The 13,666-nt window shown below is 39.9% G+C and overlaps 1 protein-coding gene and 1 long non-coding RNA gene across 3 annotated transcripts; both read left to right on the top strand.

Annotated features, from left to right (window-relative positions):
- The first annotated feature begins 4,387 nt into the window (after positions 1 to 4,387).
- Positions 4,388 to 9,065, top strand: LOC127353963 (synaptic vesicle glycoprotein 2A-like). Its single transcript, XM_051383611.1, has 4 exons — positions 4,388 to 4,524; positions 5,999 to 6,130; positions 7,792 to 7,881; positions 8,535 to 9,065. Exons 2-4 carry the CDS (start codon positions 6,101 to 6,103, stop codon positions 8,694 to 8,696), a joined length of 282 nt encoding a protein of 93 aa, XP_051239571.1. The 5' UTR covers positions 4,388 to 4,524; positions 5,999 to 6,100; the 3' UTR covers positions 8,697 to 9,065.
- Positions 9,066 to 12,276: 3,211 nt separating this feature from the next.
- Positions 12,277 to 13,583, top strand: LOC127353965 (uncharacterized). Of its 2 annotated transcripts, none has more exons than XR_007881401.1 (2): positions 12,277 to 12,460; positions 12,946 to 13,583. It is a non-coding gene; the product is annotated as an uncharacterized LOC127353965 (long non-coding RNA). The 2 variants fall into 2 exon arrangements; XR_007881402.1 differs by having other exon boundaries at positions 12,859 to 13,583.
- The last annotated feature ends 83 nt before the right edge of the window (positions 13,584 to 13,666 follow it).

Here is a 13,666-nt window from a genome sequence, read left to right as displayed (position 1 = left end):
ACCATTGTTGTAGTTTCAGTGTGTTTTTTGCTATTTTTAACTGTTTTCTTACTTTCTTATTACTTTGTTCATGTCGCCTAAATACTTTTTTGGCGTTTTTGAGCACTTTTTATTTTTTGTTTGCACGGGTCTCCATGGCGACGGCGAGTCGCATTGTTTACATCCGCGACCAGATGATCGCCCTGAGGTACCCGAGCATCCTGACTGGAGAGAGACCCTCCATACCGGAGGAGCTGAGGAGGAGATGGCGAGGCTGCAGATTCTCCTGTACAGCACTTTGGTCAACTTTTTAAAGTGCTTAACAAATAAAGTTGGATTGGATTGGATTAATTCTCATACCAATGGCGTCTTTATTTGATCATTGAGCTGAGTTTGCGCCTAGTGTCCATGATGTGCAGTCTTCTCTTTGTTTTGCCCAGACACCGACTTTTCCCACGGGTGTTTTTGATTTCCTCATGAATGATGGCGCACCGGTTTAATTGCTGCACCAGAAACTGAAAGTGAAACTTAGGTCCATTTCCTCCAGCCACTTTCCGTCCGTCATAGAGCTCTTTTTTCTGAGTTTAACTCAACAGTTATTAGGAAATATCAGTGTCAGTGCCAGGTTAGCTCAGTCGGTAGAGCTGGTGACCCATGTATGGAGTTGCTGCAGTGACCTAGGTTTGAATCCAACCTGCGGTATCCCAGGATTTTCCTTTATTGGGCCTAGTATATGGCCCCCCTCATAAAACCTTGACCACCCTCTGGCCACCCCCCCGCATAAAAGTCTAGTTCCACCACTGTGGATATAACCGCACAGCCTAAATACAATATTCCTTACAATAAAGAATACATAACTACAGCCTATATAATCTTCTGTATAACGATATATGACTGGTGGATTTTGAACACAACGCTGCATTCTTTTGGTATTTCCCCAAACCGACCTACTTTAGATCGGACCAGTGCTACTTATTTATGCTTATTTATCTATTAATTTATTATTTTATTACCTACTTTATTATATGGCATCAGCGTGAATGGAAACGCTACAAATTCCTTCGTCACAACTGCTGGTCGCCTCATTAGAACTGGATTGGAGCGCATTCCCCCCAGTTCACCCAGCGTTAACCCTGAACCGGTGCTACACGACTCACCTGTAGAGGTAAACCTAGCACCAGTGGCACAGACACACTTAAAGGAGGGAGAGGAAGAGCAGAATAGCAGCTCTTCATGCAATCGCTCTTTAATTCACAGGAGTCATTCTGGCGGTGAGAAAGTTCAGCCATCTCCTCTCTCTCTCTCAATCTGTGCCCTGATATCTCAAACCCAGTACTTGACCCAGAGACATCACAGCCTGCTGGCACAGAGTCAGATTGAAATTCAGCATTTTATTTGGCAGCTGCTTATTCCATGACCAGAGCACACATTTTAGCAGTAATCGCCAGGCTCAGAGAAATGGGGTACTTTGCCATTGCTCAAACAAGAGTGGTGGCTTTGTTGTCCATGGCTCGAGCAACAATTTCAACTTTTTTGACTATGGCCCAAGCAAGTATTGCTGCTGTTATTCACCCACTCCAAGCAAGTATTGCTGCTGTTATTCACCCACTCCAAGCAAGTATTGCTGCTGTTATTCACCCACTCCAAGCAAGTATTGCTGCTGTTATTCACCCACTCCAAGCAAGTATTACTGCTGTTATTCACCCACTCCAAGCAGGTATTGTTGCTGTTATTCACCCACTCCAAGAAAGAATTGCTGCTGGTTTTTCCACAATTCAAGCGACAATGGCACGATGGAGCCAGCAGAGGACCCGCTACTGGACCGGCTGTTCCCCAACACTTGTATGGACGGCTTGTGTGGGTACAGTATGCCAATCTGATATATATAGGCTATATACATATATATATATATTTTTTTCCATATATTCTTTTAAAATAATGAATAATCATTTCTAGCCGGCAAACTGCTTTTGACCATCCATCACTACGTCCTACTGACTTTTAGTAATATGGTGGCACTGAGGCTAATCCTCCAGTGTCCACGTGGTGTAACTACACAGGACGAAGAAATGCAACAGGTCTCACATTAGCTTCCACTCCCCTGGTTATAGCCTTTAATACAGCACAATCTGCCTTCCAATCGTTACAGATATTCCCATTGTCAAAATGATCACTTGCTTTAAGTTCAGATTTGAAATGGCCAATTCTATTTGAACGCGTCACGTCAAACGGAACGGCCTCAAAACAGTGTCCTCGCGCACCAACATCACGAGCCACAGAGTGGTCTCTGAAACTGCCCTTATGGAGCAACACGTACTCATCAGCTGAAACAGCAGCCTCAGCAGCTGTAGTCGTTTTCCATTATGTTATGTATGTTGCAATGCATTCTGGAAGACGACTATTTTATAAACTGCTCCAACATCATCAAATCACACAACTCATCAAAAGTAGTGACTTCAAGCGCAGTTAACCACCGCTTATAATGAGGTGACAAGTCTCTGGCAAACTCTGCGTATGTTTGACCATTTTTCTTCTCCCAGGACCTAAAACGCTGACGACATGCTTCCGGCACAAGTGCATAAGCCTTAAGTAGGGCTGCTTTTATTTTGTCATAACTAGAGCTATATCCTCCACAGTCAAAGATGAATATGCCTCCTGCGTCTTTCCTGATCATACACTCTGAAGCATGAGGGCACACAGTCTGCATCAAGCCAATTCCTAGCCTTAGCTACGCGTTCAAAAAGGAAGAAAAAAGGGTCTGGGTCATTAAATCGTGGTAACAAGCGCAAGTTACTGATGTCAAACCGATCAGAAGACCTGGGCAGCTGCCTGCTCACAGCCTCGCTGGACAATAGGCCATCCCTCACCAGAGACAAACGATATCCCTCCAAATCTATTTGAGCTTTTTCGGATATCTGACGGATTCTCGGCATTTCAAGATGTTTTTTTAACCTCTAGTTCTTGTTTTAATTTTGTCATGGTCCAACTGCAACATCAGAATCTCTTTTTGTTGCTCAAAAGTGAATCCATGAGTCTGAAAAGACACAGCAGGAGGATTTGGAGAAAAATCCCCCTTAGCCTCAGACATTATACCATCGTCAATTAGCTTAGCTTTTATAGCCGCTTCTCTTTGAGACGTTTGTCACCTTCGACCTCCACTGAATAATGTGCAGCAATCTTGAGCAACTGCTCTTTTCTGCATTTATCCAGGGACTCTTGAGATGGGTTGGCAATAAATGCTTCAACTTGAGACATTACAAAAGCACAACAAACAAGGCCAACACCAAACTTTTAGGCACGCCAAAGGACCAGATAGCCACAACGCCTATCTAAACCCAACCAGCTAACTCAACTCCCCCCCCGTCTTCATGTGATTACTTGTGGTGGGTATTTATGCACTGTTGACCGCTGGATCAGGAAGTAGTGATGGGTCGGTAGCAAACGATCCGGCTCTAAGAGCCAGCTCTTTGAAGTGAACGACGGGAGCCGGGGATCCAGATTTTTTCGCCGTTTCTTTTTTCCCCAAGTTCTCTCGCTCTCTTCCGTCTCCCTCTCACCTGTTTGTGTGCTCACTGTGGCTGTGTGTCTGTAACCCCTGCCTCCCCCCTCCTGCTCAGTGTACATACACAGACGCTGCCACACATCTTGGCTTTAACAGAAAAAAATGGGGGATAAATCTGGATATGGCTCCCAATCAAGAGCCGGCTCCCGTCGTTCACTTCAAAGAGCCGACTCAGAGCCGATCGTTCGCGACTGACCCATCACTACACAGGTGGGAGGGAGACGTGAGAGAGCGAGAGAACTTGGCACTACATAGACAGGAAACGTAAAGTTTGGACACATCTTAATAATCCTCCAGTGTATAATCTATATAAATAATATAAATATAATCTATAATAATAATATAATAATAAATAAAAATGTATATATAAATCTATTTTATACATAAATCTATAAATAAAAATTCTAATCGTTAATAAATCGTGATTTGCATTGTTTATTATTAATGCCATACATACTTGCATTTTGAATAAACATTCATTATTAAGAAAAACATTACCATGAAACAACAGCACAGCGTTACTTTCACTAAGTGTCTGTTCACAATAAAGGAAATGTTGCCTTGGTAAAAGATAGGAGGTAAGCATCTCCCCACATCCTCTTTCATTCATTCTCATCCTCTCTACTTTGTTGCTTTCATGATGTTGGTAACTAAACTTTCTTGCAGGTGTTTCACATTTAAAGCCTTCACTTGAAAGGATTATAGTTACAGTTGCAAAAGGGCCTTCTGCAACATTAATGTCTGATTAATCGCCACCACATCTCCATCCGTTCAACAAGATTGGACGGCTGAGGATGCTAGTACATTCCTGCCTCCTTCTTTACTCCACAGTATTGGCGGCTCCATCCCCATTGTGTTTTCCTATTACTCTGAGTTTCTGGCCCAGGAGAAACAAGGAGAGCATCTGAGCTGGCTCTGCATGTTCTGGATGATCGGTGGGATCTACGCCTCCGCCATGGCCTGGGCCATCATCCCACACTATGGTGAGAAAAACAAACAGATCACTCAGTCAGGAAATCATTGTGTCAGACAATATGTACTTAATGTGTTAGTCAACCAGCTAAACAGCCTGTTACTTAACCATTTTATTTTTCACCACAAAATGGGATCATTTGCATTGGACAGGGGTGGAATCTAACTATAATTACTTAAGACTTTTTCTAATTACAGTTTTGAGGTACTTTTACATATTATCCTATTTTATGCTTCCACTTTACTAAAATTTCAGATGGAAATATTCATATCTACAAGACCTTTTTAAGTTACAGATGAATATTTCAAAAAATGTGATCAACTTCTAAAATATAATGCATTTTACAGGTTAATCAACCCAGTCTTATTTTGATTGGCCCTAATCATAATAAATAGTAATAAATATAATATATAACATAAGGAAGAGATACTATTCAATACTTATTCCACCACTGCCTTTTGATGCTTCACTATGGAACAACTACATTAGTGGCTCTCAGGGTTCAGAGATTTTCAGCTGTGTTTTAATGGGTTGCAAAACAAGAATTACCTTAATTTTCATCTTGTTTAGTCAACAGCAGTTATCTTAATTAGGTTAGGTATAATCAGAACTTATTTGATCAGTGGTTTCAGCCTTTCTACTAACAGTGTGTGTTAGTGGTATAAAATTGCAAGTTTACTGTAGCTCTTGCTTCGCTTAGAGGAGTTACCAGACTGAATGTTTTCAGCAGCTATACAAATAGTATAGCACAAAGAAAAGAACAGCTGTGTAATGAGCTTCTTTACATACATGATCCTGCTACGGAGCCTTCATCTAGAGAGAGTCTGTGGTCTAAAGCATGTATGTTTACTGTAGATGTTTCAAGGCTAGGCAATCAATTATTTTCATTATAGCTGTCTTGTCTGGGGCTATAAGACATCTTAGTTTCATTGTTGATCCAGTAACTCCCTCCATTTAGCATTTATAAGAAGTAAATAAACACATAATAATGATTCATACCACTCAAAATGCAGGTGAAAGCTGATATAAAGACATTTCAATTGTCTATAAATGTATTTGTTAACAATTCTAACTTCCTGCATAACTCATGAAACATCTGTACATCATGACTGATGACACATTGTAACATAGCTGTGATCATATTTAATGACAACACAAAGCCAAATCTGTACAGTCTTCCGACAAAGTCTGAATATTTTGAATGGAGTACATATTCCTTCTGTTGTAGTAACTTCCTATTTGTGTCAAGGCTCTTTTCTAGATTTTTGACCTGCATAATGTACTGTATGTTATACTATAAAAACATATTGGCAAAAGGAGAGAAACCTGGCTAAATAAAATGGTGCACATATGATAAAGTCACTGCAATGCAGTTTTCAATCCCTGCATGAAACCAGAGCATTACGGCATCAAAAGAGGAGTCTTGCAGCTGCCTCTTAGCTCTTGTTCTCTCTGACATCGCCTTTCTCTATCTCCTCAATTAGGCTGGAGTTTCCAAATGGGCTCAGCCACAGTTCCACAGCTGACGTGTCTTTGTGTTGGTGTGTGCCCTACCCTCTGTGGCGGCCATCTCTGCCCTCACCACCATGCCTGAGAGCCCCCGCTTCTACCTGGGGGTCAGCCGGTCAGCTCTCGCCACATTCAGTCCTTGTTGAAATATTATTTGAAAATACGTTGCCTTCTTGACTGCAAAAACAGCCTTGAAAAAAGAATGGATCCGTGCACTTGCCAAGTGGAAGATGCTGTGCTGTAGACAAAGTGCTGCTTACACACTTTTCCAGAATATTTTGAATAAATAATTATGTACATATACATACTGGAGCAGGCAAAACAAGCTATTTTTATTCAGTGTATCTTGAATACTGACACACTAAAAAATGAACTGAAAAGTTAGAGATAATATACAAGATTTAATTTGATTCTTATTGATAATGTTTTTGAAATGTTCAATTCATGAAGGAATCTTCCACAGCTAGTATACAGTATGACATCTAGTGCAGTGGTGATTTTTGCAGTCTAAGATTATTACCATCCCCATATCCCCCACAGTCTGTTTATGTGCTACTAAGCCACTTTTAGCTGTCAAAACCAAAGATAGATTTTAATTTATTCATGTATTCACTGCTTTGTACAAACAGAAACTCTTATTTCTGTTGTATTTTTCCAAATGTTCCTGCATGGTTTTTTATTTTTTCGTTTAACTTTGATGTTTTAAGACCCCTGTTGTCACCCACCCACACTTCCTTTGATACTCACTAACATCAGCAGCTGGTTGCAGAGATACAGATAAAAAAAATCTGCAAATTTGTATGAAATAGTACATTGTTTAACATTTCCACATAAAAGTGCATTATACGTTTAATTTAGTCTAGGTTTTTATTGCAAGATCACTGCTTTAAGTCTCACAATGTAATTTGACTGTGCATAAGAATGTATGCACAGATTTGCACTGACATGTCTTTGAGCCTTAAAGGAGTAAATGTTTGAGAAGACTGATACCTCTCTTCTGTATGTAGGGAAGCTACAGCCACAAGCAGGTTAGCTTAGCTTAGCATAAAGACTAAAAACAGTGGGAACCAGCTCAGTCCAAAGGTAACAGAATCTAGCTATATATAAATATATCTTGTTTTATTAAACAAATTAGATATAACATGTTACTTAGTCAAATATAGAAGTGCTGGTAGGCAGATTTTCTGGCTTTTGTACAGAGCCAGGAACTGTTTCCCTTGTTTCCAGTAGCCTATTTGTGCTACACTATGCCAACTGACTGCTAGATTCATATTTGTGTGGTACAGTATCAATCTTCTCATCTAACTCTTGATAAGAAAGCAAATACGTGTATTTTCCAAAATGTGAAACTATTCCTTTAAGCACTTAACCCATATTTGCACCAGTGTGTGCATGTGAAACACGAATTGCTGAATAAAATCAATGTGTTGTATTAAAATAGAAGCAAAGCTTTTTATATCCTGAAAACATTTTCCTTAATTGGCTGTTGAATATTGATTTTCAACATCTAATTCTTCCAAATGTGTGTCAGACGTTTGTGGTGTTTGGCAGTCATTTCATGCCGTCTTACAAAGTTGCTGCTTAATGATTGAATCAAAACATAACTCAGTCTTACACCACATCACTAACCAGAAAAAAAACAGAGGCTTCACAAACTATAGCAAGCTGTAAAGACATGTTGAATTATTGAGAGTGACTCACTCACCACATGTTGATAACCTTTCACCCTCCCTGCTTTGGGTTTAAGTTTTTTGTTTTTCTCCTCCAGAATGGGAAACACGACGAGGCATGGATGATTCTGAAGCAGGTCCATGACACCAACATGAGGGCGAAGGGCTACCCAGAGAGGGTCTTCTCTGTAAGTCACACCCAGTAATCATATTGTCACTATTGTCTGTATGCAGGAAGAAATGTCTTCACACAGCGCTTGTGTGTCTGTCTGTAGGCTAGTGCAGTGCAGCAGGTTTTGAGCTCTGGGATGCATACATTTGCATATTAATAAGTTAAAACAGATTTTCTTTAAACTACTGTAATCTCTTAATGCTTCAATCCCCACAGTTCATATTAATAGTTTAGTGAAATATGGTGATATAAATACTGTATAACCTCTTATTACTGCATTAATGAGTAAAATGAAGTAGCATAACTGGTGGCTGTTTTGTTGTACAGATTTACAGACATTTATACATTAATTAGAATAATGGGGAATACTAATATAGAAAGAACATTAATTTTACTGATTATCTGTAATATTTCAAAGCAAGTGTTTACAGACGAAGAAGCAATGGAAAATCCTATAATGAATTAATTATATTTTTTGTATGGTTGATATCACATACATATCAAAGCATGTTTTATTCTTTCACACACACAAAGCCACTTTTAATTGTTTCAATAGCCTGTGTGCAAAATTGGGTTGGTATCAATACAAATTATGAAAAACAAGTTTTGAAACAAGTGATATGAAGAAACACAATTAACAATCATCAACAGTTGTGCTGTTGTCTCCAGGTGACTACCATCAAAACCGTGAAACAAATGGATGAACTGGTGGACCTGGGCGACGGTGCCGCCTGGCATCAGAAATGGAGGATAAAGCTAAAGCTCTCTACACTTTTCCATCAGGTGATAAACCCTGCAGTTTGTTCTTCTATTTCACTGTTTCTTATTTAGGAATATCAACTGTACATTGAACCACACTGAGGACAGATCAGGACTAGAATTCTGAATGAGAGTGGTGTCTTCTTCTCATCTAACTCTTGTTTAATTGTAAGGAAAATTTGAAGCATCACAAACAGATATTACAATCAAGGGAATTAGGAAAACCAAAATTTGCAAGACTTTGCTCTGCTCAAGCTTTATTTATTTGCGAATTCTCTTTGTCTTTGTGGACGGTGTGTATTTAGTGACAGGACGTGTTTGTCTCACAGCTTGTGCTGCTGAAGATGTCTCAGTTTGTTTACTCTATGCTGTTACGGCCCTGGCCGTATTATTAGTATTGTGTTCGTTTGTGGTGTGTGTTGTTGTTTTTTTGTCCCTGTTTCTCTGCGGGAGTGTGCCGCTTGTCGAATGTACAATCTTTGACGGCAACCCATAGGTCAGCTCTGACTGGTCCATGCCGTGGGCACGGATTCAAAACGCCGGACCGCACAGAAGTTTTTCGACAGAACCCTCAGCAGCAGCATCCTTCTGTCCTCGGTTTAGAGAGTGTTTGTGTTTGAAATAGCGTGTTGCTTGGTGAATTGTTAAAATAGTATTCGATTGTATTTCCGTATGGTTGTGTATATAGTGAGTATCATAGGGGTGAGCTGCCATTTCCTTTGTACTGCTTTTTTCTTCGTTTTTCTTTAGGTTAGGGAGTTAGATTTAGTAACTGTATTTTATTTTATATTAAGTAGGGATTAGTAAGGATTTTTGTGTAAGAAAGTTAGCTCTGTTTTGTTTGTTATTTTGGCCTTGGTTCACCCTGAAGATTGTTGGTTGTTTTTGTTGCACTTTGTTTCACCTGTTTGTAAATAAATCACATCACTTGATTGTTAAGACTGTGTTAGTTGTTCGTTTGGGAATCAGGGAAGGATTATTAGTTCATTTTCATCACACGTTTATGTGGCGCTCCTTCCCCCTGGGGCATAACATAAATTGGGGGCTCGTCCGTTCTTCATTAATTTATTTTTTTGTCCTGTGCTCCTTAGTAAGAAAAAAATGAAAGAAAAAAAAAAAACTCACTAAATTTTGTCCTATCTTACGTTTGGTTGGTGATTTTTTTTCTTTTCTGTGTGGAGGTAAAATGGATTTTCAAATAGATGAATTTGCACAAAATCCCACTTTAGAAAAATTAGATAGATGCACAAAAGCACAATCAGGGTTAGTTGCTAAATTTTTTGACATCTCTGTTCCTTTGAACGCACGCAAAGCAGAGATTAAACACAGTTTATCAGAACAGCTGGTGGAGAGTGGCATAGTTAGGCAGACAAAGCCAGAGAGGGTTCATGCACCGGAGGTTTTAGATGAGGAAGTGGGAGTGGAGGCTGCCACAGCCACACAAGCCTTCGGCGGCCAGGTGAGTGCGAGGGCGGAGGCTCCGGTTGTCACCCAGGCCTATAGCATGGATCCGGTAGCTCTACTACAGACTGGAGTAGATACGGAGGATCTGAAGCTGGCCCTCCGCATGAAAGAGTTGGATCTCGAAACCAAGTCCACAGATTATGCACCTCCGCATAAGGGCTCTGGAGCTGGATCGTCCGCATCCGACTACTCCCATTCCTGTAAGTATGCGTCCTCCCACCGCTTCCTCTGAGCAATTTGATGTAAGCATAATTACAGTATTTATGCCTATTAGTGTGTGTCCATTAGAGTGTGTTCAAATATACTAAAAGCACACTCTGTAATCAAAATTTAGACAACAGTTACCAAAAACAAAAATCTAAACATAAGACATTAAACATGCTATCATTACCATTACATTTTGATTAACAGGTATTTTAATACATGAACTAACACGATACAACATGCTTTATGATGCTTTTTTTTTTTTTAGAGAGGATAGAGAAGTATAAAAAACACAAACAAAAGCACAATCAAATGTGTAACATTTGTGAGGATCTATTGGCAGAAAATGGAGTATAATATTCATAGACATGTTTTCACCAGTGTATAATTACCTGAAAATAAGGATTGTTGTGTTTTCGTTACCTTAGAATGAGCCGTTTATATCTACAGGGGGAGCGGGTTCTCTTCCACGGAGGCCGCCATGTTGAACCACCATATTTCTACAGTAGCCCTGAGTGGACAAGCCAAAGACTGGCGGTAGATAAAGCCTTCTGAGTATTTTCGCATTCACTGTAGTTTCTTCACACACTTGGAATAGAAAGGTGAAGCGATGGGGTTTCATCTGCAACTACACCACTAGATACCACTAAATCCTACACTATGGTCCTTTAAAAGAAAACACTGCACTCACAACAGAGAGTCGGGTTATAAATAACAGTACCCACCTTGACACAACTAGTAGTATAGTTCACAAGTGCACATTAATGATCAATTATGACAAAGTTATATTTTACATCCACTACCAGACCATCACTCTACACTAATCAGAACATTTGTATTATGACAGTGACTACAATATTTCTTCCCAGGAGTATCATGAACCCCAAGCAGTCAGTACAGTAATCTAGTACCACTGTCGCCCCCATGTGGTAACTTTAACTTCACAAAATCAGCTGTTACATAATATAATGTAATCCTGATTTACTACTTCATGTCATCGTGGGGTTATGTGTATCCTGGCTGTGAATAATCCCACAGGGCTTTGACAGTCAAGAACTGATCAGAGGGAAACTCTCGAGTAGTATCGGCCAACTAAAACCAAAAAATTTTTAAAAAGTTGTTTGATAATATCCTAGAAACAAAGAGAGAACACCATGTCCTAATCATCACATGGGGGGGGGGTTCTTATAATTAACCTTTAAAAAAAATCTATCATGTTGATAATAACATGATGGGATCACTATTATTTCACTGGGTATAATAAATGTTCTGTAATTATTGTTTTATTTGATTTTAAAATTTAAAGGGTAAACGGGTAGGGAACAAACAGTTTATTTGTAGTTCTAAATTAACAGGATGTAATAAAAATGTGTTAATGATTTTAGGGAGGTCTAAAACTCCCGTTCCGTAAATAACTGAGTGCTCATCATCTTCCTCCTCCACCTCCTCCTCGTCATCGTCAGATCAGACTGTCGTGCTGCATCCTTGGTACGTGCACAGCCACACTCTGCTCATGGCAACACTGTACACAAGTAAGCCGAGTTCAACCACTTCGCACTGTAGGGGTGGGGGCGTCCTTTATCAACCCGGCTAAAAGTACACTTATCCCAGCTCCAGCAGCAGCTGTCGCATCACATGGCGTCTATTTAAGGGAAAGAAACCTGTGTCGCATTGATGTTTGCAATAAATAATCGGCCGGGGCAGGAAACTATTCACACGATAATGGTTCATTCCTAATGTACGACGTGCAGAACTGAACGCGCCGCACCCCAACTATAACTCTAAAGGTCAACCTAATATGCTCTCCTGATAAAGCCCGCCTCCTAGAGATTTGTATTTGTCGATTATCTACGATGGGTGGGTCGTTCAACTCCAACTCGGCAGCACATTGGCTGTGCACGATGCCAGTTTCCCCCTCAATTTGCATAACCAGGTCGGGTTGCAGATGCAGGGGAGTGGGCAGGGTAGGGGTAGTGCAAGTGAACTGAACTTCTGCGTCGGTGTAGGCTACACTATAGTCTTAAAATGCACCTAACTTTAATCATGCACTGTGATTTATTTAAGAGAAAAAACAATTTGGATGTGTGGACAGATGGTAGACAGGGTCCTGTCGGTGAAAATGAAAGATTTCTGCCTTTAAAATTAATCCAAAAGAAAACTTGGGACTGGTAAGTAGCTGCCTTTATCTGCCACTATTCTTTATTCTCTCTATATGGTGTGGATGAATAGGCCACATGCAATGTATCATGAGATGTAATTTGTGTATTCATTTCTTTACTGTTGTCAGATGTAATAATTAATGATTTTGGAACTTTTTTCATGACAATTGAAATGGAAAGCATTTCAATATAGACCTATTTCGGTAGCCAAATACACCGTGGACTGAATTGAATTGTTATATAATTTGGTGTTGTGCATTTTAATTTAAATAAGGCTATTTTAGTAGAAGTATAATAAGCATAATTCATGTGAATAAAATATATACCACCAATCTACACTCTTAATGTTGATTTCGCGTGTTTTATTACTGTTTCATTTGCCAACCCTTGTCTGTGTTACTCCACAGATTATGTGTGCTTATGGTTGTCAGTATAATATCTGAGATCTAAAAGCAGGTAAGCCACTGACTAACGCACATTGTGCCAATTGCCAGTTCCACTGTGCGTGTGACAGCGGCTAACCTGGTTTTGGGAACACTTCTCATCTTTGGCTCGTTCAAGACCAGCCACAGCCGGACCAGACAGACACCTATCTACAGTACAAGCAGTTCTTGACCATGTCCCGTGCACATTGCTGGGACAGGGCCTGTTCAACATGACTGCTCTCCCAGCGGTCTCCATGTGTACTGTAGGGTACTTCCTCCTATGTTCACATACTGTCCCCCTATTTAGGGCCAGTAGCTTTTATACATTGCCTCCTATGGAGCCCGACCTCTCTAGTGCCACCTTCTGTCAAGACTATTGGTGAGTGTTTTGTTTCTGTTTCTGTTTCATTCATGTGGTTTAGACATAATAATCATCATCATACTGGCTGCTTTCGAATTTGAGGCCAGGGGCCCTCCGACAATAGTGAGCATTACTATAAAGACACTGAATTTGGTATTAGAACTAAATGGAAAATAATATAGTAATGTGTCCACCCATAGTAGAGGCAGTTTTCCAGTTTTAAAAAAAAACTAAATTGTGAAGCAAATCTGAGTTCCAAGTAAGACAAATTTTAACATTATGTATTACACCATGTTTGTTTGTAACAAATCCCTCAAGTGAAAAGTAAAGTTTCTACTCCAATCAATTGTGGCATCGTGTATCTTAATTTCTGTTTCACAATGTAATGTATTTCTTGGTACCAATGAGGCTGTGTATTCCCATCAGTGC

This window comes from Dicentrarchus labrax, unplaced genomic scaffold (genome assembly GCF_905237075.1).
Source record: "Dicentrarchus labrax unplaced genomic scaffold, dlabrax2021, whole genome shotgun sequence".
Lineage (NCBI taxonomy): Eukaryota > Metazoa > Chordata > Actinopteri > Moronidae > Dicentrarchus > Dicentrarchus labrax.
The sequence above is the reverse complement of the archived record's forward strand: the minus strand, read 5'-3'. Positions and strand labels throughout refer to the sequence as shown.